This window comes from Bombus vosnesenskii, unplaced genomic scaffold (assembly GCF_011952255.1).
Source record: "Bombus vosnesenskii isolate JDL3184/JDL3185 unplaced genomic scaffold, Bvos_JDL3184-5_v1.1 scf7180000013263, whole genome shotgun sequence".
NCBI classification, from domain to species: domain Eukaryota; kingdom Metazoa; phylum Arthropoda; class Insecta; order Hymenoptera; family Apidae; genus Bombus; species Bombus vosnesenskii.
The window spans coordinates 8,396,851-8,421,541 of NW_022882923.1; the positions used below are offsets into that span (position 1 = coordinate 8,396,851).

The window sequence follows — 24,691 nt, forward strand, 5'->3', positions numbered from 1 at the left end:
CGACGCCCAAAAATGTTCTCGCAAATACAAGGAGAATAGCTAAGTGAAATTGCTCTATCGGCGACGATTATCGGCTGCTCGGAAATTCAAGATGTTACTCGGCTCGAGAGCTATCGTCCATAAGTTAATTTGAATCGATCATTTGCCTTTCGCGACCAACGTACACGTGTCTCTTTAACGTAATATTAAACGCAAAGTTGTGTTCCAAAGGGAATTTCTTTTCCACGTTATATCATTATAATTGCCACTATCTACCGCTATTCGCGACAACGTAACAACACGCATTTAGGAGTAATCTGGTCACCTGTCTATTTTTCACGAGATATATTTTATATAATTACTTAAATAACAGTAGATGTACGTATAGCGCGTATTTGCTAGTATACGTAGCAAATAGTAAATTATATTGCTACGATACCTCTTAATAAACAATTCAAATTTATAGCGATGCTGATTATAATTCGACGATAATTTCGAATTCGTCGTTAATTGGTAGACTTTGATAAAACTGCTACTACAAATTGAGCCAAGTATCCAGCTACTTACGAGCAGTAGCGTGCCTGCTTTCGACAAACGTCATTGGTCGCTGCGGTAAACTTATCATTTATCTGGAACTGTTTTTCGTACTAATCCCTGATATCGATTACGTCAAGCGCGCCACAATACGCCGCTCTAAACACTGCTGTTCGACGCGACGAGAACGAAACGCGAAACGAATTCCAATTAAATCGTAACGAAGCCACGGCCAAGTGTACCAGAGAATACGAAGTCAGGAATCGTCCTTCCAAGCGAGGATGCGAAGCCGCGTTCTCCCAAACACTCGGAAACTGGAGGATATTTCGGAATTCGGTCGCGTCCTAACTCACGAAGCTCCGACGATAAAAGTGCGAGCATGCGGAAAGGTGGAAAGCCACGCGAAGATCGAAGATACGCTGTGGCGAATAAAGAGCGAAACTGAGGCAGCACGGTGGCTATCTTCGAAAGCGAAACTTGGTTCGTGACTATCGGCAGAAGGGCGGGCGAGTTTCGCGGGGAGAGAAATCGAGAAAAGTTTCGGGTTTAAATATGCCGACGGGAAGGAAAGGAAAGGGGGTCTAGGCAAGGGAGAAGGCGGCGGTGGCGAGGAATAACAATAGCAAGAACCACGTAGGGACGTAAACTCGTTGGAGGATCAGCAGGATATAATCTGGAGGCTGGCACCGAGGTAGGCACCATCTACCGTGAGATCTCCACGGAAATCGGAACTGGCTCGAGGCAACCCTAATCCGAACCTGATACGACGCGCTATGTACGGCCACTGGGTTCTCAATTATTCAGCCAACGATTTCACGGTGTCGAATTAAAGTTTGATAGAAAACGATAAGCCGCTGGGAAGCGAGGACGACACGGTTCGTCGTCGTAACATCGTTCGAATCGTGAATAGCACACGGTGCGTAGAGTTACGGAAAAATCGTTTCTATCGAGAAGTTCGCCGCAGCACGGTGTGGAAAACGCGCTTCGAATCGCGGTGAAGGCATCGAACTCGATCTAGATAAGGCGCGAGGCATAAAATAATGTAATCTCTGGGAGCGTTGCGTGTAATTGAATTACAAAAGCGCGGGGTACTCGAGCATTTCGCGGAGGAGCAAATTGCACGGTGCAACGTGGAGAAAAGGACGCGTGGAGGAGAGGAAAAGTAAGAGAGAGAGAGAGAGAGGGAAGGAGAGAGCACGAAGCAACGCGCGAGGAATCGAAACAACGCGACGCAGAAATCTCGGAGGCAGGCACCGAGGTAGGCACGATCTAGCGTGAGATCTCGACGGAAATCGGAACTGGCTCGAGCCAACCTAATCTAAGCTCGATTCAACCCCCAAGACGCCTAACCTGTGTTGCACGTTGGCGGCGTTATGGAGCTGCAGGCGCACACTGTCCATATATATACACGCGCACGCACGTGCACATACACAGCGAGATACACACAGAGGCGAATCCGCTTCGCGTACATGTGCACGGGTACTCTACACGCGTCTCTACACGTTTTGCGCGATTATGCGAGCTTCTACTATGCAGATCGATCCCTGGAGTCGAAGGTGAGGACCGTTTCGGTGGCAAGAACGTGTCTGTGTGTTCGCGTGCGTATATTGGTATTCCGTGTCAGTCTCGCATGCATTATACCGTATGGAATTTCGGATACAAACGTCTGAAGGGCTTAATAACCTGTGCTCCAATTTCCGGCCCGACGATTTTCACTCCCTGCCGTTTGTTTTAACTAACATCGAAGGAGGGGAAAGCGTTAAAAAAGAAGATAGAATCGTGAATTCGAGAGAAATCGTCGGCGAGCCGCAGCTAGCTCGGCCGAAGCCCTTCGTTTCGTGACTTCGGGCCGAAACCATTCGTCGTTTAAGGGCCTGACGGTTGTTGATTAAGGCTCCTGTTCGGGGCGAGGGAGGAAACGCGAGGGGAAGAAAGGGAGGGAGGTCAGGTTATGTCCATGAAAGTTTTACGGTGCTTGGGTATCCGTAAACGCCATATGGCCCGAAAGTCGCCATGCTTCCTTCGTCCTCTTTCGTCTCGAAGCGGACCCAACGTCCCTCATTTTTTTCATTCTGCTTCCCTCTCGGTTCCTCCTCGTTAAAGTCCCGAGTCACGGTTGCGTTACGCGTTACTCTCTGTCCGGACGGAAGATCGGGGAGCTTTTAAAAACCAGCAGCATCGAGCTCTTTCGAGGTAACGAATCCTTCTTAAAAATTCGTGTAAACTTACGAATCGAAAGGGAGAAATTGAAGAAGAGGAAACGCGCGATACTACGATCTCTCTAATGCCGCCTAATCGGCAACCAACAGGAACTGTTAACTCACCTGAAACGGAAAGAGAACGAAACCGTTAGTTGGAAACAGATCTGAAAGTACGCAATTATAGAGGAACTCGCGCGTTCTCCTCCCTTGTACGCAACGACGACGTACACCAACGTTTCTAGACACGATCGACCATAGGAATATATCGGACTATTGGACTATTCCATCGCGTATGGGCGACGCCCACTCGTGTCGCATTAGTAAATCGCGAGTAGACGCCTCGACTAACGCGACTAATATCGATACTAATAACCATTGTTTGTTAGCACCTCGATCGAGGAGAAAAGTCGCGCCTAACGACGCGTAATTATCGTACAAGCGCTAAGCAGATTAAATCGGAGGACAAAGAGTCCAAAGTTCCGCTCTTCCGTCAGTCATTATCTATCGCCCGGTATCGGGCGAATATATTAAGTAACCTTCTATCGTGTACGTATTTACGCTTTAACCTAGAATACCGTTAAAAAAAAACTCAGAATTTGCCACGACTACTAGGAAAGTTCGTGGTTTCAGGCATCGATCGTTATGCCTTTTATCGTGTGTCCATGTTAGTAACCTAATACAGTAACGATAGCCTCAATAGGCTGAAACATTTTCAAGGTAGCCCTCGCGTAATCAGATTTACATCGCGATATACAAATTTCCAGACGCGAAGATCGAGTCGACCAATTGTTCGATCGTTATCTTCGGGAACGTGGCAGGGTTAAAACGTCTGGGATCTACAGTCGTATGTTTTATATTTCTGAAAATTCGTAGCTTGCTGCGTCGTTAGGTGTGTCATCATCAATGTCATCATAGTGCATCGTGAATCGTACACAGGAACGAGATAGCGGATAGCAAGGGATCGCAGAAGGGCGGAAGGGGTGCGTTCCGAAACATATCCAGCTGGCGCCTCTCGGCGCTATGGCGGCCGTTATAAGCCCGCTACCAAATCAAGCGTGTGTGACACACTAATAATCGGACGTATATATGGTGTCTATACAGTAGCTGCGGGCACACGTGTATACATAGAGGGGTGCGCGGGTGTAGACGTTTATATACGTAGCACACATTCCTGTCGAGTCTCGTCCTACGAGCGACTATGTAGCTCGCACCAACACGTGCGAATCCATATAGACGGATATACGTGTACATCTTGTCAGGCGATACGTATACGAGATCAAACACAGGTGAGCACGAGTATACAGGGCAATTAGAACAAAACGAGCGACGCGATTTTCCACGGCATTTTCGCCTTGCTTTATTAATTTCCACTTAATTAAATCTCGCCTGCCCGGGGATCTAGTTATTCCAGCTATTATCGACTATTCCTCAAAGATTTCGACATTAAAGCGAACTATATTAAGAATTTCTATGAGCCAAGTACGCGGCGATGGCGCACGGTTCGTTAAACTTGTGCTTTTGTTACACACACACACACACACACATATATGTAGATAAATCAATCAACAAGCAACAAATATAAATACGTACGCGCGTACTTAAAGTTGGAACCGAAGTACAGAACGTAGTATAGAACGTACATTGCCAGACATTCGTAATTCTCATACGACAGTAAGGTGTTTTAGATAAACCGCCAAACGACGAGTAACGTCGACTGTACCCGCGCATATCACTGACTTATGGATTCGTAAATTGCACGTTTCTGCTTACGCGCTTCTATATATCACGCGCGTGAGCGCCAATCCTGTTGCGTCGTCTCGCCCATTTTCGAGCCAATTATATTTCTTAATTGGTTAAAAGTTATCTCAAGTTTGAACAACGTATGCAAAAATTGTGCTCGATGCGAATGATTTGTGGTTCCAATTTTGCGTTAAGCACGCCCCGATGAACGACGACTCTAAGATTAGAACTCTAAGATCGAAATACGAAAGTTCGAGGATCGTAGCAGAGCTAAGCGGTTGGTTAAATCGAGAAACAAACCGCGCTTTTGTTCGACTTTCCGACTCGAAAAACTCGAAAAACTCGAAAAACTCGAAAAACCGGGAAAGAAAGGGAACGACGAACGAGGTGCGTGATCGCGGGCATGACAGAGAGCAGCACGTGCACGCGTGCATGCGGAATACGCGTGTCTCTGCGTTACGTAGCCGTGCAAACAGAGGCAAGGGATAATGGTTACGAGGAATGGATATATCAGTCGCCGCGCGTTGAATCCTAGGATACTGCTATTAGTAGAGCTGCAGGCGCAGGGATACACTGTTGTCACGCGAGTAGCTGGTATGCGAGCGAATTCACATGTGTCAGGCTCGCGTGTATGCGTCTAATTACGCGTATGTGAGCGTGCGAGTATATTCCTTGCCAGAGTATCTATTTACGCGTGTGTACTTGTCGGACGCAAATTGTCGTAGTAGACTGGGACACGCGCGTGTGCGCGTGCGGTCAGTCGCGTGTACGTGTGCTGAGATGTAGCTACAAGCGTGATCATATGGGTTACATATACGTGCCTAAGTACTAATGCTAATCCCAACCATAGATTACGAGACGGGCAGCGACGATCAACCGGAACCATGCGCCGCAGGAAATTCGTCGACCCTTTAGCTTCTGGCTTTTCGTCTGCAGTTTGGGACAATTCGATATCGTTTCACGGGAAATTCCGAAATTGAAATTTACTTCGGTCCACCAAAAATAGCAGCTGGGTCCGCGCAGTAACGTTGATAATCGTAAGACGAGAGTTTATCGATATGTTTATGAGGTGCAATTTTCTGTTCCATTAAAAAGATAGAACGAAAGGAGGAGAGAGTTTGCTGCTAACGTTCGAAGGAGCCGTCGTTCGACAAAAGCTCGAAAACGTACTGGTTGCAGTAATAAAGTGGCACTTGCCGGCCAATTCGACGATAGGGGAAAGAAAAAACAATCAGCTTCGAGACCGGAGCAGCCAGGTCGCCGTCCCATTTATATCAATTCTATTCATTGCCGCTTTTAACCTAGCCCTCGCGACGCCAGTGACTCTCACTCTCAAGATCTACCTCGATATCCATCGACGTTCCATCATGCACGATTCGCGATTCGTATTATGATTACGGTAGATGCGTATTCTGATAAACTGTCGTTTCGCCGAATCTAACAATTGCAGAAACTCGTGTTTACGATTTATACAGGCTCTGTTCCACGGTACGATCGACGTAGCGGACGATTCTATGTAAAAAAAATCGATCGAAAATGTAGAGAACAGAGCCTTTTCGAATGCCTTTTCTCTTTTTATATATACAATTACTAGGACTGGCTGGCGATATAATCGTTATACAAAAATATTACGTACTCCGTACCAATTTATTACTCGTTAAATGCAACGATTAGTCATCGAGTGAAGCCTCCGTGCAGCGATGAAAAAGGCGCCGGTATCGTCGATTCTCGGTCGAAATATTCAACTCCGTCTGTCCCATTATCGGTAAAGATACACCGTAACCATAGCTTTACTCGCTTCTTCGACGATACGAGTACATCGGCGAGCACACGACGCACCTTTTACGAGAATCGAGTCTCGAAATCGACGAGTTGAATTATCGGGAATGAAATTTGTGATTCTAAACATCGAATGGATTATCTGGGAAACGGTCGATGTTCCATCGTTCGCACGGCCCTTAAGCCGAACGTTACCACCATACGTTGCAGGCTCGTGCCCCGATTTACATAAAATTCTGGTCCCGAAGCGACTTCGTCGTTAACCGAGTGGACGGACAGGTGAAACGAGGCAACGTAACGGGTCCTATCGGTTTCATTCAATCCCCGGTTTTCAGCAGCAATTACGGCCGACCTTCTGGAAGTCGAACGATGCCGCTTTTCTGACAACGACCGCGCGTGGATAGCTCGTAAAATCGGCCCGATCCCCAGACAGCTTTCACGATCGAGCAGCGCTCGCGACGCTCACCTCGAATTTCGAGTTTTAATCGAACCGTTGAGTGCACACCGTCGGACCACCGCAATCGACCAACAGCACACTTTCGCTTTCTCGTTTCTCTCGTTCCCTTCTTTCCTCCTCTGTCCACGTCACGGGCAAGCTCCTCGCTATTTCTCGCTCTTTCGTCCCTTGCCGCCCTTTTCGCGCGCACGATGCGTATTTAACGCGGAGGAACGCAACAGACGCGCATACGTGTGTAAACGTCGTGTACGAGGTTCGGTCGAGGATAGAAGCAAGCAGATCGTCGACGTAACCGTAAAACGATTTACGGATATATCGTAGAAAAGATTTGGAAATTTCATTAGCACCGTAATGAGAGCCGATAACGCGTGATATATCGGAGATCTCGAAAAGAGAACGCGATCGAAGCTGACAGAGAATCGACAGCGCAGCGTTACGGGTTACGAAACGATATTCCGTTGGCCACTTACGCGGCCAGCGAGCGGCTAATTTAAACGCTTAATTGCAACTCCGCTTTTAGCGGAAAAATGAACGCGCGCGAGCACGCGGCTAATTAAGTCTGGTCCAAAGAGAGATAACGCTTTCATAACGAACGTACCGTTTTTTGTTGTCGTATTTTTAAGTGGTCGCCTCCTCCGACGATGACTCGGCCAAGATTTTACGCCCGACAAAAGCGCGGAAAAAAGCTCCTCGAGGGCCGGCCGTGAAGAGCTGAACGTTTCAAACGTTGCAAGTGTCGTACCGGATATGAGCTACGAACGAAGGGAGGAGCACGGACCGGAAATGGCTAGCCTTACGTCGACCCGATCAAAAACTGGTTTCACCAGACGCTCGAAATCGAGATCACGGGGAGAAATACCCGAGAAAGGGAGAGAGAGAGAGAAAAAAAGAGGTGAAATAAAGACCAACCTCCGCCCTCTTGTGTATCGACGGCCGATAAGGGCTGTTCTAACAAATTTGCGACGTTTTTATCGCCCTACCTTCGTTAGAGTTACGTAATTGGATCGAGGATTCCCGTTGGACAAATACAGTGGCTCGCAAAAGTCTCTCAACGCTTCTAGAAATCGATTACGAACGTATCGTAAAGAACATTTTAAAATTATAATATCGTAAAAGACATTTTATCGTACGATGAAACGCTGCCCTTAGTTTGATACTGAAATAACATTTTCATCGAGATAATATCCCTTACGACGACGAATTTTAACTGGAATGCTCCGATCTGTTTGTTTCGTTCGTCGAATATCGCGTAGTCGTATTAACCGTTAGTGCTACTTACTATTTCTTTTTGTTTACGACACTCCTATCTCATCAGGGTGTTAATAAGATTTCAAAACGTTTGCATAACGTATCCACAAGAACTGTCCGATGTAATTAACTTTGAAAGCCAGTATACGATAACAAAATCGGCGTTCGTAGTTATATACATATATATATATTATAGAATTGTTCGGTTACTCGGCAAACACCCTATCTTCGGATTCTTGAACCTCTTTAACCGAATCGACCAATCGCGCAAATCGAAAGGTAGAGGATACGGTAAATATAAGAGTAACGGTGTTAGTAAAACGTGAAAACGTTGATAATATATCGACGAAAGATTGCTATTCGTTCCGTGAGCCATTCTAAGAAGGAGATAATTTCTTCTTCAATTTTTAATCGCGTGAGTTTAATGCGGTGACGAATTTCGATACGTTCGAGCAGCAATCAACGTCTCTCTCCTGTAATTGGCAATTTGGAGAAGCTATTGCAAAAGTTGGAGGAATAATGGACCGGCAGATGTCGATCTAACGTCATTCAGGTAGGAGAGACTAACCGAGGCAACCTGTTGTCTCTCGTGGTGACGCGAGTCTTTTGTAATCGCGTCGCTTTTGTACCGCTAATAAGCCGCCGAAAGAGAAACGAAAACGGGTCGTGAAACGAAAATTGCTCGAGAGTTGCGCAACAAATGCTCTACCAGAGGAAAACTTGGATCGATCTTTGCTACATCTAGATCTGGAGAATCTACGAAATGGAAGCGACGAAACGCAGAGAGGAAAAAGAGAGAAGGAAGAACGTGGGCGCAGTTGCGTTTAGCGGCGAGTAAAACACGTTCCACGAGCAACGGCGAGATTTATCGAACGATGCAACTTCCGGAGGCGCGATTAAGAAGAAATTAAAGTTCCAACTGGAAAAGGAGAACCGCTGCGACCACTCCATAAGCCAGAGAGGATCTAGTGGCTGTGTGTGGACTGTACTGAAATAATGTACAGTGCCGTACAAAATGGCAAAGTGGAGGGAAGCGCGGAGGGTACAGCGGAACATCGAGGTTCTCTCCTCTCGTCTCTTTCCCTCGTTCGTTCTCTCGCTTTGCCTCTGCCTCGTTCGCCGTCAGGGTGACAATGGTGTGCAAAGGAGATTAACAAACAGAATAAGCTAACGCATAATCGCATTATTTCTGGCTAAGCCGCATTTAAATTAGATAGAAATTCCATTTAACGAAACAATGCAGGGATGATGATGACTCACTGCCGCCATACGAGTCGAAATAGACGAGTCCCTTGCCGAGTTTCTGATATTCCACGACGCCTTATTACGCGGACTGTCTTTCCGGAGATAATCGTACTAATTCGTGGACCAATTTCCGCGTACGTGCGTTAGAAAATCCCACTTTCTAGCTAGGGAAGTTTAAAAGGGAAGCGTTTCCAACGACAAACAAAGCGCGATGTCTCGAGCTACGTCGACGCAGAGAAAAGAGAAGCAACACGATTATACGCAAACAGATCCGTGCGACTCGCTTCGCTTTTCGGGAATTTTTTAAATTTAAGCGCCGAAACGCTCGATCGACTACGCTTATCTCGTACAATCTCGACCGTCTTCTCCACCTTTCGTTTCACACGGTTCGTGTACAGGTTCCTGTAGATGATTCTTCGTGATCGCGCGAACTTTCGAAATTTGAGTAGAAATAAAATTGAAAAACGTGGAACAGCGAAGCGCGAGAAGAGAAAAGAAGGGTGCCGGCGCAAAAAGAGCGAACGACCGACGTGCCCGCCCACGTGACGACGGCCATGTTCGTGACGTAATCCTGACGTCAGCGGACCGATGGCGTGCTCCACACGCTCCGTCGGATACACAGAGAAAATCGTAAACGTGCCCCTATTTTCAATCGACGCACAATCGGATTTACAGGGAAACTCCGTGCACCGTGAAAAACTTCCAGATTGAAAGGAACTCGTTTCCAACTGGTGCATCCGGTCTACCCGTTTCAACGGGGACGAGCCAGCAACCCCACCGAGTAACAGAAACTCTTTCTCGGCTACAACGAATCAAACTTTCCTCCGGCCCGACTGCAAATCGCGACTGTACCGAATAATCGCGTTACGAGACGAGGAAAGTAAGCGCACGTAGCGAACAAAATCGGCGAAACGATATCGTATCCTGTCTTAGCATATAAATAAACAAGAGAGAATGAGCAAAAAACGTTTATCAATTTCTCCCTTACCTGAGCACTACCTCCGACGATCGACTGATACGCCGACTGAAACACGCTTCCAAGCTGCGTTAAACTATCATCTTCCATCTGGAACATTATATCTGCGCCAGGGGAACCGTTGTTGTTCAAATTGTTGTTGTTTCCCATCAGCTTCTCGGTGCTGGTGACATCGCGCAGTATCGTGTTCGACTGCATTCTGCGACTACGACGGATTTCTGGCAACGTGGACGAGTCACCGTGGTCGATATTATCGAATCTGGCCAACGATCGCGTTCCAATACAGATTGTTTATCGCTCTCATCGTCCGACGAACCGAACTCGTTCGCCGCCAGTATTTATACTCGCTGCTCGGTCACGCTACCGAAGCCGGATATTGTGTACGACTCCACTCGAGAAACGGAGCAACACGTAAATACCGATTCTCTCCAAGCATATATCAGTATATATGACAACGAAGAAGAAAAGCAACAAACGAAGCATTACTATCGAACAAATCTCTATCGAACGTAACACGCATCGTGGATTCTCTCTTTTTCTCTTAATATTCATAGAACCATCGGTATATAGATGGGAAAAAAATGTGACGACTCGATTCACCGACGCCACGTACCACGAGGACGCATCGCGTAGCCGTACTACGATTCACCCGCCCGCCTCCGCACCATCGTTCGCGTGGCGTCGCTTTCCGATCAGCCTTTGAACACCTGTTTCTGTTGCAGTCGCCGAGACTCGAGCGTTCGTCGGTACGATAATTCCACGAATCTACGATACGTACGTAGAAATCCTCGCGAATCCTCCGATCCACGTATCGTACAGTTCGCGTTACTTTCCACTGGTTACTGTCCATGCGAACACTCGATGCGATAGCACCAAAACGGTCACAAACTTTGTACTTCACCGTTCGACTAACACGAAACTTGAAACGAGAGGAGAGAACGATTGCAAGGAGTCGGAGGGGAATGAACGAATAGAGAAGAGGAGCATCGATGAAAGATCCGTTCGGTTCACGGTACGCGACGAGACTGACGCTTCGCGAAGGGAAGCAGCTTCCCCACCACTCCCCTTCCCTACGAGTCTGCGTCCCCACTATCTCCGCCGCCACCATCCCCACCACCCATCCCTCGACGCGCGGATAGCGATGGGTATTTGAATTTCTTTCCAGTCAGTTTACGAACAAATTTTTCAAGCAAACTTTTTACGATATCGCTTTCTTCGTCCCTAAGCCTTTCCTCGATCAACACCGAAAACACCGCTTACCTGTCTTCCCGGTATGAAATACGAATTGTAAATATCATCTGTTTAACCGATACGGCTACGTATTGTAAATCCACTACGTAGAGATCTTTTCGTTCTCCGTTCGAAAATTACAACGTTATCGTCGTTATTATCCATCGATATCGTTTGCATTATTTATCGTTTCTATTCTCCCGTTTTTTCTTTTTTTCAGATATTCGAAGCCGTCAAATATTCCTACAAACGCGATAAAAATCACGTTTTATTAATTCCCGATGTAAAACCGATGTTACGCCGTAGACTGGCCGATCGTGTCGTTAACGTTTTCAAATGCGTCCGGGTCGATTGCACGCATCTTACGGTTATCGAGATTTTGTTACATAATTTCTCGAGCCGATAGCATAGTTATAATAGCACCTGTAATCCTACTCTTGGCGTGAACATTGCGTTCGAAACTAATGGCCAGAGTAGTATCTATCGCAATCGAAGCGTGGTTTTTTATGCAAATATATATATATATATGTATATCGTTATGCGTACGATTAAAGAAATAAAACTTAAACAGAGGTATATCCGAAAGATTTCGAAGCTGTTACTAGAGATACAGGGCCTCTCTCCGGTCCCAGAGGGAGCACACCGTAAGCCTCTCTTCTTCTTTCCACAGTGTGCAGTGGTCGGGCCTGCAGCGTTTTGGTTTATCCTCCCCTCGTCTCGTCGTTGATGCTCGGTTCACAGGAAGCAACCCCTAGCGCGAAGGGCCGGCGTTTTTGCCCGCACAAGCCGGCACTCGTGTAGGAACGACAAGCCGAGCTGAGAGTGTGGGTGGATAGCTCTCTGGCTCTCTGCCGGCTATGTACCACGCCGAAAACATCGGTCCACTTGTTGAGTCGGAAAGAGAGCAAGAGAAAGAGCAAGGGAGAGAGGTGGCTGACGGCGGTGCGCGAGCGCGGATATCTTCTCCCCGTGTACGCGAAAGTGCCGCTGTTTCAGGAGACAAAAGCTCCGTGTTACACGAGATCCGATGGAGAAACAAAGGTGGACGCGGGACGATTCGTTCGGTACGTGGATGCGAAACGAAACGAGGTTGCCGCGTATCGGATCCGAGAACCGATGAATCGACCACGAGAAGTTCGTACCCTCGAAGGACAGGCATTTCCCTTTCGATTCCGTTCGAAGGTCGCCAAAGTCCTTTCAATTTTTTCTCGTTAAATATCTTTGTCGTTCGATATTTGCCACGTATAAGGCGACTCTTTTTTGTACGTACAGGCGTATGGAAAAGTACAAGCTGTTTTCTTATAACTGTTGCGACAACGCACGAACGTATTTCCAACTTTTTCAAAAAGACAATAAACTAACCGGTAGGTAAATAGCCATACGGAAAAGTAAGACGACCATTTTTATCGCGGCGTATCGTCGTTTTTAATGAAATGCGAACGATTTAACGAAGGATGGTGAAAATATACGGATGCGAAGGCGAGATGGCTTCGAAAAGCAATATCATTAGCAGTTAGAGAGACCAGTTAGAGAGATGCGCGCAAAACATTAATTCTGCGAGCGGACGGACGATGTTTCTGCGTGTTGAAGTGTCGCTAAACGATCTGTTAGGCGAAAATATCTTTATTCAGGAGGACGGAAGACTCGCGGCGATGCCGCGGTTTCGGAAAATCTGTCTGGGAAGACAAACGAGATAGCTGGTGGCGCCAAAGGTAGAGCTCGTTAGTTGGAAATTCGTGAGTAATTTTAGTGTCGTACCCACGCGACTGGCCGAAGGTATATAATTACCTAACCTCACCCGACCCAATCTAACCCACTTGGCAAACGAACGAGAGTTCCAGTTTTCCTGACTGAAATCCGGATATGGCCAGCGTAACCTCTACGATGGAAAAAGTTTCCTCGAGATATCGCGGTCATCGAAAGACACTCACTGCCCGCTAATTAGTTGCCAAAACCAAACGACGTTCAGTTTCTTTCGTTTTTTCCAAACGATCGATTCGTCCATACGAAATGTACAGTCCGCGGAAGGTCCACGAAGGAAGTTGAACACTTTTACCAAAGAAAACATTCGCGTAGATATAACGCGTGTCGTACAAAACGTTTCCTAATTTCGTTAACCCTGTGACGAGACACGACTGTCACGAATTACACTGCCTTTCGAGATCAACCCGAAAATGTGTAAAGACGTTAAAAGACATTTACTATAAACACGCTTAGTAAAAAATTAGTACATGTATAGCGTGAGTAAGATTGCCCGGAACGTATAATTAACGTTTAAAGATCTCGTTAAATATCGTTGATTATTACAATCGAGTCTGCCATCAGCGGCAATGAAATTTCAAAATATTTCGCACAGCATACGTATAGAAAGTTTCTACAAACGTTCAAATACTTTCGCGAGCCATTGTATTCTACTTGTCGTCGAGTTTGTTTCAGCGACAACCAAACGAATTGACATCAATCGTTGCAAAGACCTTCTCTATTGATGGCATTTGATCGAAGATTCGATCTTCGAAGCGAATGCTTGGATCGAATCGATCGATTCTCCACGGTCGTAGGAAACAACGAGAGGTAATGCTATCACCTGAAAAACATTCGCAAGGTTCCTTCAGACCTGTTTCTTTAAGCGAGAAAAAAAGCTCGTGCAAAAATTCAAAAGCAAAGTAATAAATGGTAGAAGTATAGGCCGAACAATAAGACAAGGCGAAGTCAAACCAAACGACCGTGCATCGTACAAACGCTTGTCGTCAAGTGTAAATAACCTTCGAAACTACGGCCAATGAAATCGTTAGAACCGACAGGTACCAAACTAAACCCAAACGAAGCAAAACTGTCGACACAATGGAGCACCAGCAACGTACAGCTGAAATGCTTCGGAAAGTGTCTGTCCCGGGTAGGATAGCCTGGTCGTTTTCTACCGATACGAATAAAACGTGGAACGCAAGAGTTTGTGGATCGTCCGAGCACGTACAAATTTCCCTTTTACGCACCTTTGAACCATAAAATTTATTGTTTTCCCTTCCAGTGAAAAATATAGCTCGTTATGTTCTTGGCCTGTCATCCTCGTTTTGTCCTTACTCACGCGCAGGTACATCTTCTATCCAGATTCACGGACGTTTTTCAAACAACGTGTTCGAAAAGTTCGTCGAGTTCAAAGACGAGTAACGAAGACGTGGCGCGCTCGTATACGTAGTTGCGTAATTCGAATTCGTAGATCGAGTCGATGAGCAAGACGGTGCGTGAAGTTGGTTGGAAGAGAGATACTAAAGTCAGGATGGATTTTGTCGGTCCCCCGGGCACGTTAGAATTTTACGTTGCACGGTCCAGGGCCACAGGGATTCCCTGGACTCACGCGGTGCACTTGCTGGCATTAATACGACCGCCGTAAATCTCGAAAAGTACTTGTCGCACCACTAGTCCCAACCTCGAGATCACTGGTATACGGTGTGTTGCTGAATATTATTTTCATCTACGTTGCCGGTTTTAAGAATTAAATCTGCAGATATAAATACGTACGTTGAAAAAAAGCACAGAGTACCTGACAACCGTTTTTCTCTATTCTGCTAATCCCCGCGCGAATTCGTACGCAGTTTCGTACTTTGACGAAGAAATTCGTTAAGAAAATGGATGCTACGTGGTAGTAGGCATAGTAGTAGACACAGTAACGGTGTCGCATATCTTTGCAACGTCACAGAGAAAACGCGATAGCGAGCTTGTTTGTGTTTCTTCTGTTCTGCTGTACGTACGAGTTCTAGCCGTGAGAAATAAGCACTATATTATATTTTCGGAGGGAAAAGGGTAACGAGAAGGCGAAGAAAAGACACGGTGGTAACCTGGAACGGCAGCAAGGAACGTTTCGTCATTGGCAACGGGCAACAAATAATTAGGTAACCTCGCCTGGCCAACTGTGTAAACTGCAACTCCTCGCGATCATCGGCGGCTCTCCGCGCCTCGGCCGATGTGTGAAGACATCCAAGTACAAGGAGGAAGAAACGACGGGGAACACGACAAGAGGAAGAAGACAGAGACGAGAAAGAGAGGTGGAGAGTCGTCGACCCGGACGCCTCTTCTCCTTCGTCGTCGCATGGTCCCCCGTTCAGAGGCAGGAAAAAAAATCATAAGACCGCGGTCGTTGTCGGCTGATGCTCCTTGTCGAGCGTGTTCACGAGGATCCGACAAAAAGCCTCTCCGGCGAGTAGACGGAACTCCGTACTTTGTGCCATTCCGAGCGTCTCGCGACGAGCCTCCCGGACTCTCGCTCATCTAATTAAGGTCGATCCTTAGATAACGCGAAAATTGTCCGAAATCGCGACTGCCAACGAACGAACGAACGAACGAACGAACGATTGACGAACCGACGAAAGGAGAGTACTATAAAAATGGAGCTAGATGGAAATAACCATAACCATGGAAACCATGTGATTACATAGAGGAGGAAAAATGGTAAAAAATGACAGGACTGTAAAATCTGGAACGGTAACAGCTGAAACATACGTCGTTTATTCGAGGGAGAACGCGCACCTATGCTCCCGAAAATTTAGCCCGTTATATCGCGGGGAGAAAGAATCGTCGCGAATACAAAGTTCCATAAAAGTGATTTAATTTCCCGGTACAACTCGTTCGGTGTGCGCGAGGGTGAATGGCTAAAAGGTAATAGTTAATAACAGCGCAGCTGAAAAGGGGATTCGGTAATCCGCTTCTAATTTCTAAAACAAAGAGAGAACGTACAGGGAAGAGGAAGGCGAACGAGCGAAAGACAAAGAGAACGGCCGGAATACGAGCGTAGAAACGAAAGGAGAGAAAGATGCCAAGCATGGAGAGGGATCGGGAGAGAAAGAGAGAGGGGGAGAGAGAGAGAGAGAGGGCGCGAGCGAGAAAGAGAAATATTCTCTCGTTGAGGCAAACCCGAGATCCTGAGTTGGGTGGGTTTCGGAGGTTGGAGAGAGGGAAACGGTAAGGGTAGATGTGGAAAGAGGGCTGAAATTGGGGGCGGTCTGGGAGGAGGGGAGCCAAGGGGGGCTGGGTTCCACCCTGGAACACATTAACTGCAGGGCGACGGGGTATATAGAGACGGGTTGGGGGCGACGCCACTGGCGTAAGCTCAATGGAAAACGGAATTGCTCGACAGCGTAGGAAGGAAAAGGGCTTAATCTGACCTTTCTTGCGACTCACGAAGGTTGTAGCCGAGTATTGGCTTTGTGTATTCTGGACGTCGCTCCTCCATCGATTCTATTGGGAAAATTATCGAATCGATTCTACCTCTGGAAAGATGGAAATACGACGCATCACGTTGGATCACAAACGAAATTCTGAAATCTTCGTATTACGTAACGTGGCCTTTTCTTCTTCTTCTTTTTCTTCTTTTTTTTTTTTTTTTTATTATTTTTTTGTTTCTTTCTTTTAGAGGCAATCGAATATTCGTACATGGGCGAGGAGAGCTCGAATCTCTCTAGAGAAGAAGTAGGGATGATACGGAAGAACAATTGGCAATGGATCGGAGTGGGAGATGGCTACGTTAAAAGGTGCTCCGAATGAGGAAATAAATCTCGATTACGCGCACGTTCCGCGTTCCACCGTTGTTTACTCGGTTAATTAAGCCACTAACGAATGGTCAATTTTCGATAGATTTATGCATCGGAATGGAACACGCGCGACATGCGAAAAGAATCACTGCGTGACTTGCTGCGAGGCTGACTCGTCGTTAGCGAAACTCTATATCTAATCTCTCTAATTAATTCTTTTTAATTTGCTCGCTCTTGGCGGAATGGCCAGGCGAAGACGCAGAAGAACAGGAGGTCTCTCATTGTGAGATCCGCGAGATTAATCCCGATTAGCCTTAATCGAGGTTGTTCTAGCGGTGTATTTTCCCCTCCCGCCGATCGATTCGTCCAAATATAGATCGACCTAACGAATCTCGATCGCGAGGCAGCGCACGACGTATCCAACCACGTCGATCCCTAGATCTGCTGGTTTGCGCCGCAACCGCAACAGAGAGAAACGCATAACATACGAGGAATATGTACGCTTATACGTGGATGAAGCCCGGTGTCCTAAAAAGGAAACGAAAGCCAACGACCATATCGAGAGGGACGTGTCTCTCTCTCTCTCTCTCTCTCTCTCTCTCTCGTTTGCTCACTACGCGCCATTCTATTTTCTTTTAATTCTCTTTACGCGGCACACGGCTCTCGCGAGCGACGCGAGGCTACCGCGGCTCTTCTTATCGATCGTTCCGCTTCACGGAGAATTTTCATCGGAAAAAAATTCACGCTCTCTGCTCGATTAACTTCTCGCCACGTTCTTCCGTCCTTTCGTGGCGAATTGATACGCTAAACGTCCCCTTTGACGATCCTCCGAGTGCGTTCGATTAATATTCGATATGAAATCGAAACGTACGAACGCAACTGGGGTGAAGGTTTCGTGCGAAACAAAAGTACCGAAGGGTTGAAAAGCGAACGCGTTGAACGTCATAGACGAACAACCGATGGTGAAATAGCCGGGTTCGTTCCTTGCGACGAAAGCTACGCCAATGCGAGACACTGAACGAGGGGTGGCAGGAGCACTAGTAGCGTAGTTAGGGGTGGCTCGGTAGGGATGCTTTAGGGTGAGATTTAGTACCAACCTCCGCCGCTTAGTCTACCTACCCATCCTGGCTATAGTGTACGTCCCAAACTATAGTCGATACTCATGAGAAATATCAAACTACTGCAAAATATTGTTCCCCGAAATTGATCGGTCTGCCCGATTTTCCTTCGTCAGCGGTGTCGAGAGCTCGATCGCGGACTAAACTTGGACGCGCACGAAATAACGCGGATCAACGCCGACTCGACCGTCGTTTATCCGAAAGGATTAAATTCAACTCGAGAAATCAATTCTCATGGTATTAAGAGACAGAGTTACGTCCATGTATCCGAATTATCTCGACGTTGATCCGGTAAAAGAAAAAAGTGGGAATATATAAAATCGTGAATGTTGAACGAAACTGCGAACCGACCATCGAGAGGAAAATATCGAATAGAGCTGCAGAGAGAGAGAGAGAGAGAGAGAGAGAGAGAGAGAGAGAGAGAGAGAACGAAAGAGCGTTCAATGTGGAGAGAAGAAACGAGGATACGCAAGGTCGTACGGGGAACGTAGGTCGATCGTAATAAATTACCAGGAAAGTTGGATACACGCGAACCCTGTAGGTGACTGAGCTGTGTGGAGCAAGGATGGCGTTATCCATCCTAGTTCACCCCACTTACTGTTATCTTATATGGCTGTACTTAGGGTACATTATCCGAATACGTCGAGCCAAAATTTCTATTAGTTCTACCGGAGGGAGCCGCTTCGCGAAATGGTCGCTCGAGTTTCCCCTAAGGGAAGATGGAAAACACGAGAGAATCTTGGAAACGTAAGACAAGCAAAATGTAAAAGAACGCCATAATGTATCGGGCGTTCAATCTCTGGCGAATCGAAAGAAACGAGGTGAAATTTCGCAAAGTTCCGAAGCAACTTTCCGCTCGGGCAAATTATCATCGCGACAGCTAGCAAAAGGTTCTCCGTGAAACTTTTCCAGAGTGTCCAAGGGGGTCCTTTCGCGGCGAGTTAGGCTAACTGCAGAATTCACGCGGATGTTTGGCCAACCTCGCCCTCCCGCCCACCCCCTCCCCCAGTGGTAGTCGTTTCGAGAGTTCGGAAGACAAGTCGAGCCACTCGGAACCGGGGGAACGAGGGATCGTAGCTCGTTTCGTGAGTAAGGACTCGCAGGAAGAAGAGGAAGAGGAAGAGGAAGAAACGAGCAAGGGGAAGAGAGAATCCTTCGGAGGGCGGGACAAGAGTCAAGTAAACTCGAGAACCGGCGGCCTCTTTCATCCCCGAAACTTCAAAAGCTGGAAGAGTCGCGCCATATGCCACCCTTCGGAAACCTCTTCCCTGCTTCTTCTCTTTTTTTTTCCCCTCTCCTTCCCTTCCTATCCTCCTTCGCGATAATAAAATTCTAATCAGCTCCGGTGTACGGGGCTCGATAGTTTTCAAAGATACCGGGGGGCGGGACGCACACGGGCTCGCCCATGTGAAATATACAAGACACGACTCGAAGAGGGTCAATCTCGAATACGACGTAAAAAACGAGAACGATTTTCGAGTCTAGCGAACTCCGAGTTTCGACCGCAATTACCATAAATCGACGCTCGCATTAACCATCCATGGGAATGAACGAGAACCATAAAAATAAAAAGATTCCCTTCCTCCTTCCAATGGTGGATGATAGGGTCCGAAAGCGATTACCATTTTCAGAAGCCTGTAAAGAAATGCTCGGGGAATTAATTTAACGACGCTGCTGCGAGCAACGGTGTTTCCATCGAATGAATCCAACGAAACGTGCTTCCGCTCGCTATTGCTCCTCTATCCGCAGTACGAATTAATTTTGATCCTAATTTCTTTCGGATCCGATACGACAGAGCGTGGCATGGTCGATCCTTGCTACATCGCTTATTTCAAACTCGTGAAACAACAGCGATCCAAATAAACGCACCTCGTGCCGCCTCGAACATGGCATTGTAACGTATATCGCAGACTTTGCCAGATCGAGACGAAAAATAAGATTCTTCTTACAATTTTACAGAACAATAACGCGCAAATACAACTTGAAACGTTAAGAAACGCGTCAAATATATGCAGCCCTCGACGTCCACCGATTAATCGGCTACCACGGTTATCGACGCTTGAATTTAGAATCTCGTTGTATCAGTTGCATTACCAACATCTAGAAAACCTTTCACCGACGTTATAACCCCGGTAGTCGACAAATCATCGTGAGCCGAGGGGTAAACGGTGACGCGGCTGCAGGGAGGGGGTGTACAGCAAAGAAGCACCCCCGAATTTCACAGGCCGGTAGGCCACAAATGAAGCACACTTGGGTGGTGCTCGATTTAGCTCGTATCATCCCGCACCCTCTGCCGGGTTGTACGCATTGTGCAAACACTGCCGCTTACGTAGAACAAACACACACACGCGACCATATGTACACATGTAATTTCAAGGAATTATAGATACATACAGCGACCCGGGATAGGACCCCGGGTCTACCAGAATCTGGCACAATTTCCAAAACACCTAAAGAGTATTCTCGCCGGATACTGTTCGTTCGACGAAAGCGTGTATCGCAAATCTTTCATCCGCCTGTCGTAACGAACGTCTTTTGTAGAAACCGGATAGCCTGATTCGTCCTTTAAGGCGTTTTAGAAAAAAACAAAGCTCTTTTAAAACAATTGCCAGATCTTTGCAAGGGAACTATGGTTTTAATCCTATTACGATCTATGAATTCTATATGTCTCTCGGTTAAGTTAACTCGACGATAACTATTTAGAAAGTCGCCGCGTTCTTCGTTACTTCGTTCTTCGTAAAATGTAACGCGTAACCGGCTGACTCTCTTAGTTTTCGTGTTACGGCGGCGATCGGGTAAAGCAACATCTAACTCAAAGCTAATTCTTATCTTTTGTTGTACCTATTGACAACTTTTGGCGAATATCTCGAAAACTAAGATCGTTCGCCGATAACGTGTATAGAAGAGAGATAAAATCATCGAAATCGAGAACGCGTTACCTCCCTAAGTAATTACCGTACGACGAGTTAACTCTTTTCCGTTAACAAGTTTCAAACGAACTTGCTACGACTTGGAAATTATCGCATGCACCGTCGTGAGATTAGATAACGTCAAAGACGAAACACGCCTACGCTTCGTAAGGAGACCGTCCACGTGTTGGAACAGGAAAAAATTTAGAAGCTCACCACCCTCTGGATCCGCTCGAATTCGAAGGGAGAGGATCGCGATGAATCCCCATTGCCTTACGCAATCGTCTATGCAACAAAACCGGCGAGTGCAGCCACCGTACGCTCACGGCACACATGCTGTTTATTTTAGCGTAAAATTTCGAGCGGAAGTGCTGAAAAGCTGGTACCACAGAAACCTAAATCGAAACCAGAAGAATCATTGTATCCGGGTCTGGTACGTGAGTCCTAGGAGCGAGCAAAATAAATCCATTTATCGCGCGATTGATATGTTAATTGGCGCGCGGTTCTCACCGTGGTCGTTAATCCCCCATGAAAACTATCGCGGGGTTAGGTTGGCACGTGAAGCACCACTCGAGTAGAAAAACCCCCGGCAAGCCACGTGACCCTGACCAGGGGATGAACAGACAGCTCGCCACTCGAAATTTCGTGCCGGTCGAAGGTAATAGATTAATCTCGTTCGTCGGCGGTGAGACAGAGAAACGGATCGTTAAATATCCTGCGCACGCTGTGGAAGATTCAACCACCCATGGGCCATTCGACCCACCGTATGGGCCAGTTTTCAACCCTTCGAGGGACACGCAGCGTTATCTCGTCCGTGTAATTACAGCGTCTTTCTTTTGTTCGGATCGACATGATCACGTTACGTTCTTTCGGTCATTTTCGTCGCAATTACATTTATCTAACCTTAAATTCCATATTATTCGACTTTGTGTCAAACATCTTACAACGTTATTCCCTTTTGTCTGTCGAAAACGAGGGCAAGATCGAGAGGTAAAAATTCGAAAAGTTAGAAAGAAGAGTCGACGCGAGCATACCTGATGAAATAACCTAATGAAATAAACGAGCGTATTGTTTCGTCGTTCCTGGAGCGTACGTCGAATCGCCATCCCCAATTGGTTAAAATACAATCGAACCGAAAACAAGCTAAAGTTTTGGGTTTACAATTTCGACGAAAATCCACCGGCCGTTCTGGTACACTGGTAATTATTATTGATACATTCCCGGTAATAATCTCGACGACCCAATTAATACTATCGACATACCGATAGGCGCAGTTGCGATACACCCAATAATTTATCGCGATAATCCCACAATGACCGTAAACTATCGCTCACGCGTGCATTTTCGGCCGATCGCCCGCCAGATATATGTATACGTTCCGTGTCTTCCATACTCAGCCGACTGCGCATCGTTCGCTAATCTGACTCGCCGTGACAAAACCTCGTTTCCTATTGAAATTAACTTGGTCCAACAAAAATTCCCTATCTACGACCTCATACCGCGAGTATCGATAGCGTTGTAAGGATCGATACGCGGCAAGCCAATATAGAATCGTATAACGAAATTACGAAAAGGAGAAAAATCGTAAAGATAAGTGACGCGATCCTGCTAGTAGAGAATTCCTCCGCTTCTTAAAGGGATTAACCGAAAGGGCAGCGAAGCTAGTCGATTCGGTGATTTCGCGGCGACAATGACGGCGCAGTCTCCACTAAAAATCATTCTCCGTTTCAATTACGCGGCTTAACGACGCTCGATGTAACAAATTCAAGTGGCGGGTCGAACAATGGTGGAGCGTGCGTACGCGGTGCGGTTCCCGTATCGTTCGAAGCCAGAAAATATGTGTATAGATCATATCTCTCCTCTTTCCTCGCTTTATCCACGCCGATACAACCCCTCTCCGCGTCTCAGCCCACCACCCGCCAACACGACCGCTTCATCGTCCCGTTCCCCTCGTCGGCGACGGGTGGTTTACCCGTTGTAAGTCGACAACTCACTCCATAAACCCGTGCTGCGCGGTGTTGTGTACTCTGTACACTGCGGCGAGTTTGCACGCCAACCGAAACGGAGGGAGGGGAAGAGAAAGTGAGAGAGAGAAAGAGAGAGAGAGTGTGTGAGGAGGATCGAAAGGAGACGAGCAAAAGGTAAAAAGATCGACGAGGAAGGTGAAGAAAAGGAAGGGGGATAAATACGATAAGAGCCGCACGATAATTCCACGCTTGCTCCTGTCTCTTCGCCGAACAGATTCAACCCTGTCTCTCCCGTTTGTCTTTTCTCTATCCGGTCGCTATATTCTTTGCCGATTGAAGGACTCGTTATGAAAATGATCCTTGTTCCTGTTCGTCTTTTTCCAGAAGAACGTTCTCTCATCTTTGTTCGGTAGCTTTCAACTTTTTAAACAAAATGTACATCGCGTCATAGAATCGTGACAAACGTATCTGTATCTTTGCTAATAAAATATTCATCGCGTTACATAATTTCTAGAAATACGTCTCTTCGGATAAATAGCCACGCTCGATTCTCTATCCGAGGATATAATGGCGATAAATCGCAGCGCTGCTGTGGTTCGCGTAAGAACGCGTCGCTTGAAAAAACCGAGAACCAGTCCAATTTGTAGACAAGAGCGCGAGAAGGCGAAAGAAACGAAAACTTTTAGCTAGATACGTGGATTTACTGCTCGTCTGGGTTAGTAAAGCACGAAAATGGAAGCTGGACACAATGGGGGCTAAAAGGGCGTGGAAAGAGTGAAACGCGCCGCGGTTCCTCCATAGGGTAGCACTTTGCGAGCGAGATAAGACGCGAGAACGAGTAGTGCATTTGCGAGCGTAATCGTAGTAAGTTCGACATCTCGGTTTACGAGTTTCGTGTACCCGCAAAAATCCCGGATTTCTCGAAGTGGCGCGAATGTCGTTGCGTCATTCGGTGCGTGTCCAATAATAGCGTGTTCGAGAAGGCAGCGCTCGTAAATTATAGAAAATTCCCAACATATTTCCGTCAAGCGACGACTACCACGATCGTGTCTAAATAGAACTGGTCTCGAGAGATTAGCCGCGAGTGGTAAGCGTGATTCCTATTCCAATTCGGTTGCTTTCGCGAGATTCATCGCCGACACGAAACAGTCGAGACACCTTCCTCCGATCCCTGCAGATTTCTTACAGAACGACGATTGTAACGTTTTAAAAAGCAACGGTGATTCGCGACTTTGGCCGATTCGCATGAAGTTTAGTAGGAAATTTAGCACGATGAAACTGGATTAAAATAATTTTCAGGCATGGAACGAAATAGCTTCTCGTGGATCGACAGTCGCGAATAGGATCGCGAAACGGTGGAAAGCAAACGAAACGATCCGCGTTCGAACAAAAGGTGCGACGTGGTAAAATAGCATGCGGCAACCAACCAAGGAAGAGACCAAAGTAGCACAAAGGGGAGGCAAGGGAACGAGGAAGAGAAGGAGAGTGCAAGCCAAAGAGGCATTGGCTCGTGTGCTACCAGCAACAGGTGCCCGTCAAACAACGTTCAACGTCTCTAGCAAACCGTCTCTTTCTCCCTCTCGCGCTGACCTTCCTCCCTTTTTCCTTTCTTTCTCTTTCCCTTTCTCTCCCATTCTTCCCTTGCCTCGCACGCGATTCCTCGTAATTGATTCGTTGACGAGACAGCCCCGTGCTCCCTGTCCAACCGGCGAATCGTTCAACGACCGATCTCCGCGGTCAGATTCCACTAACGGTCGAAACGTGTCCGCGTCTAATCGCGTGTTTG

At 46.9% G+C, this 24,691-nt stretch overlaps 1 protein-coding gene across 14 annotated transcripts in view; it reads right to left on the reverse strand.

Annotated features, from left to right (window-relative positions):
• LOC117234638 (transcription factor 12) overlaps positions 1-24,691 on the reverse strand; it is a 106,363-nt gene that overhangs the window by 56,203 nt on the left and 25,469 nt on the right. Inside the window, exon 1 of one of the 14 annotated variants that reach the window (XM_033496149.1) lies at positions 10,172-10,988. The exons of 12 other annotated variants lie outside the window; for them this stretch is intronic. In XM_033496149.1, coding sequence (XP_033352040.1) covers positions 10,172-10,357 — 186 coding nt within the window. In that variant the 5' untranslated portion in view covers positions 10,358-10,988. Of the gene's footprint in view, positions 1-10,171; positions 10,989-24,691 lie in introns of those variants that run through there. One more of the 14 variants, XM_033496167.1, reaches the window with a different exon arrangement.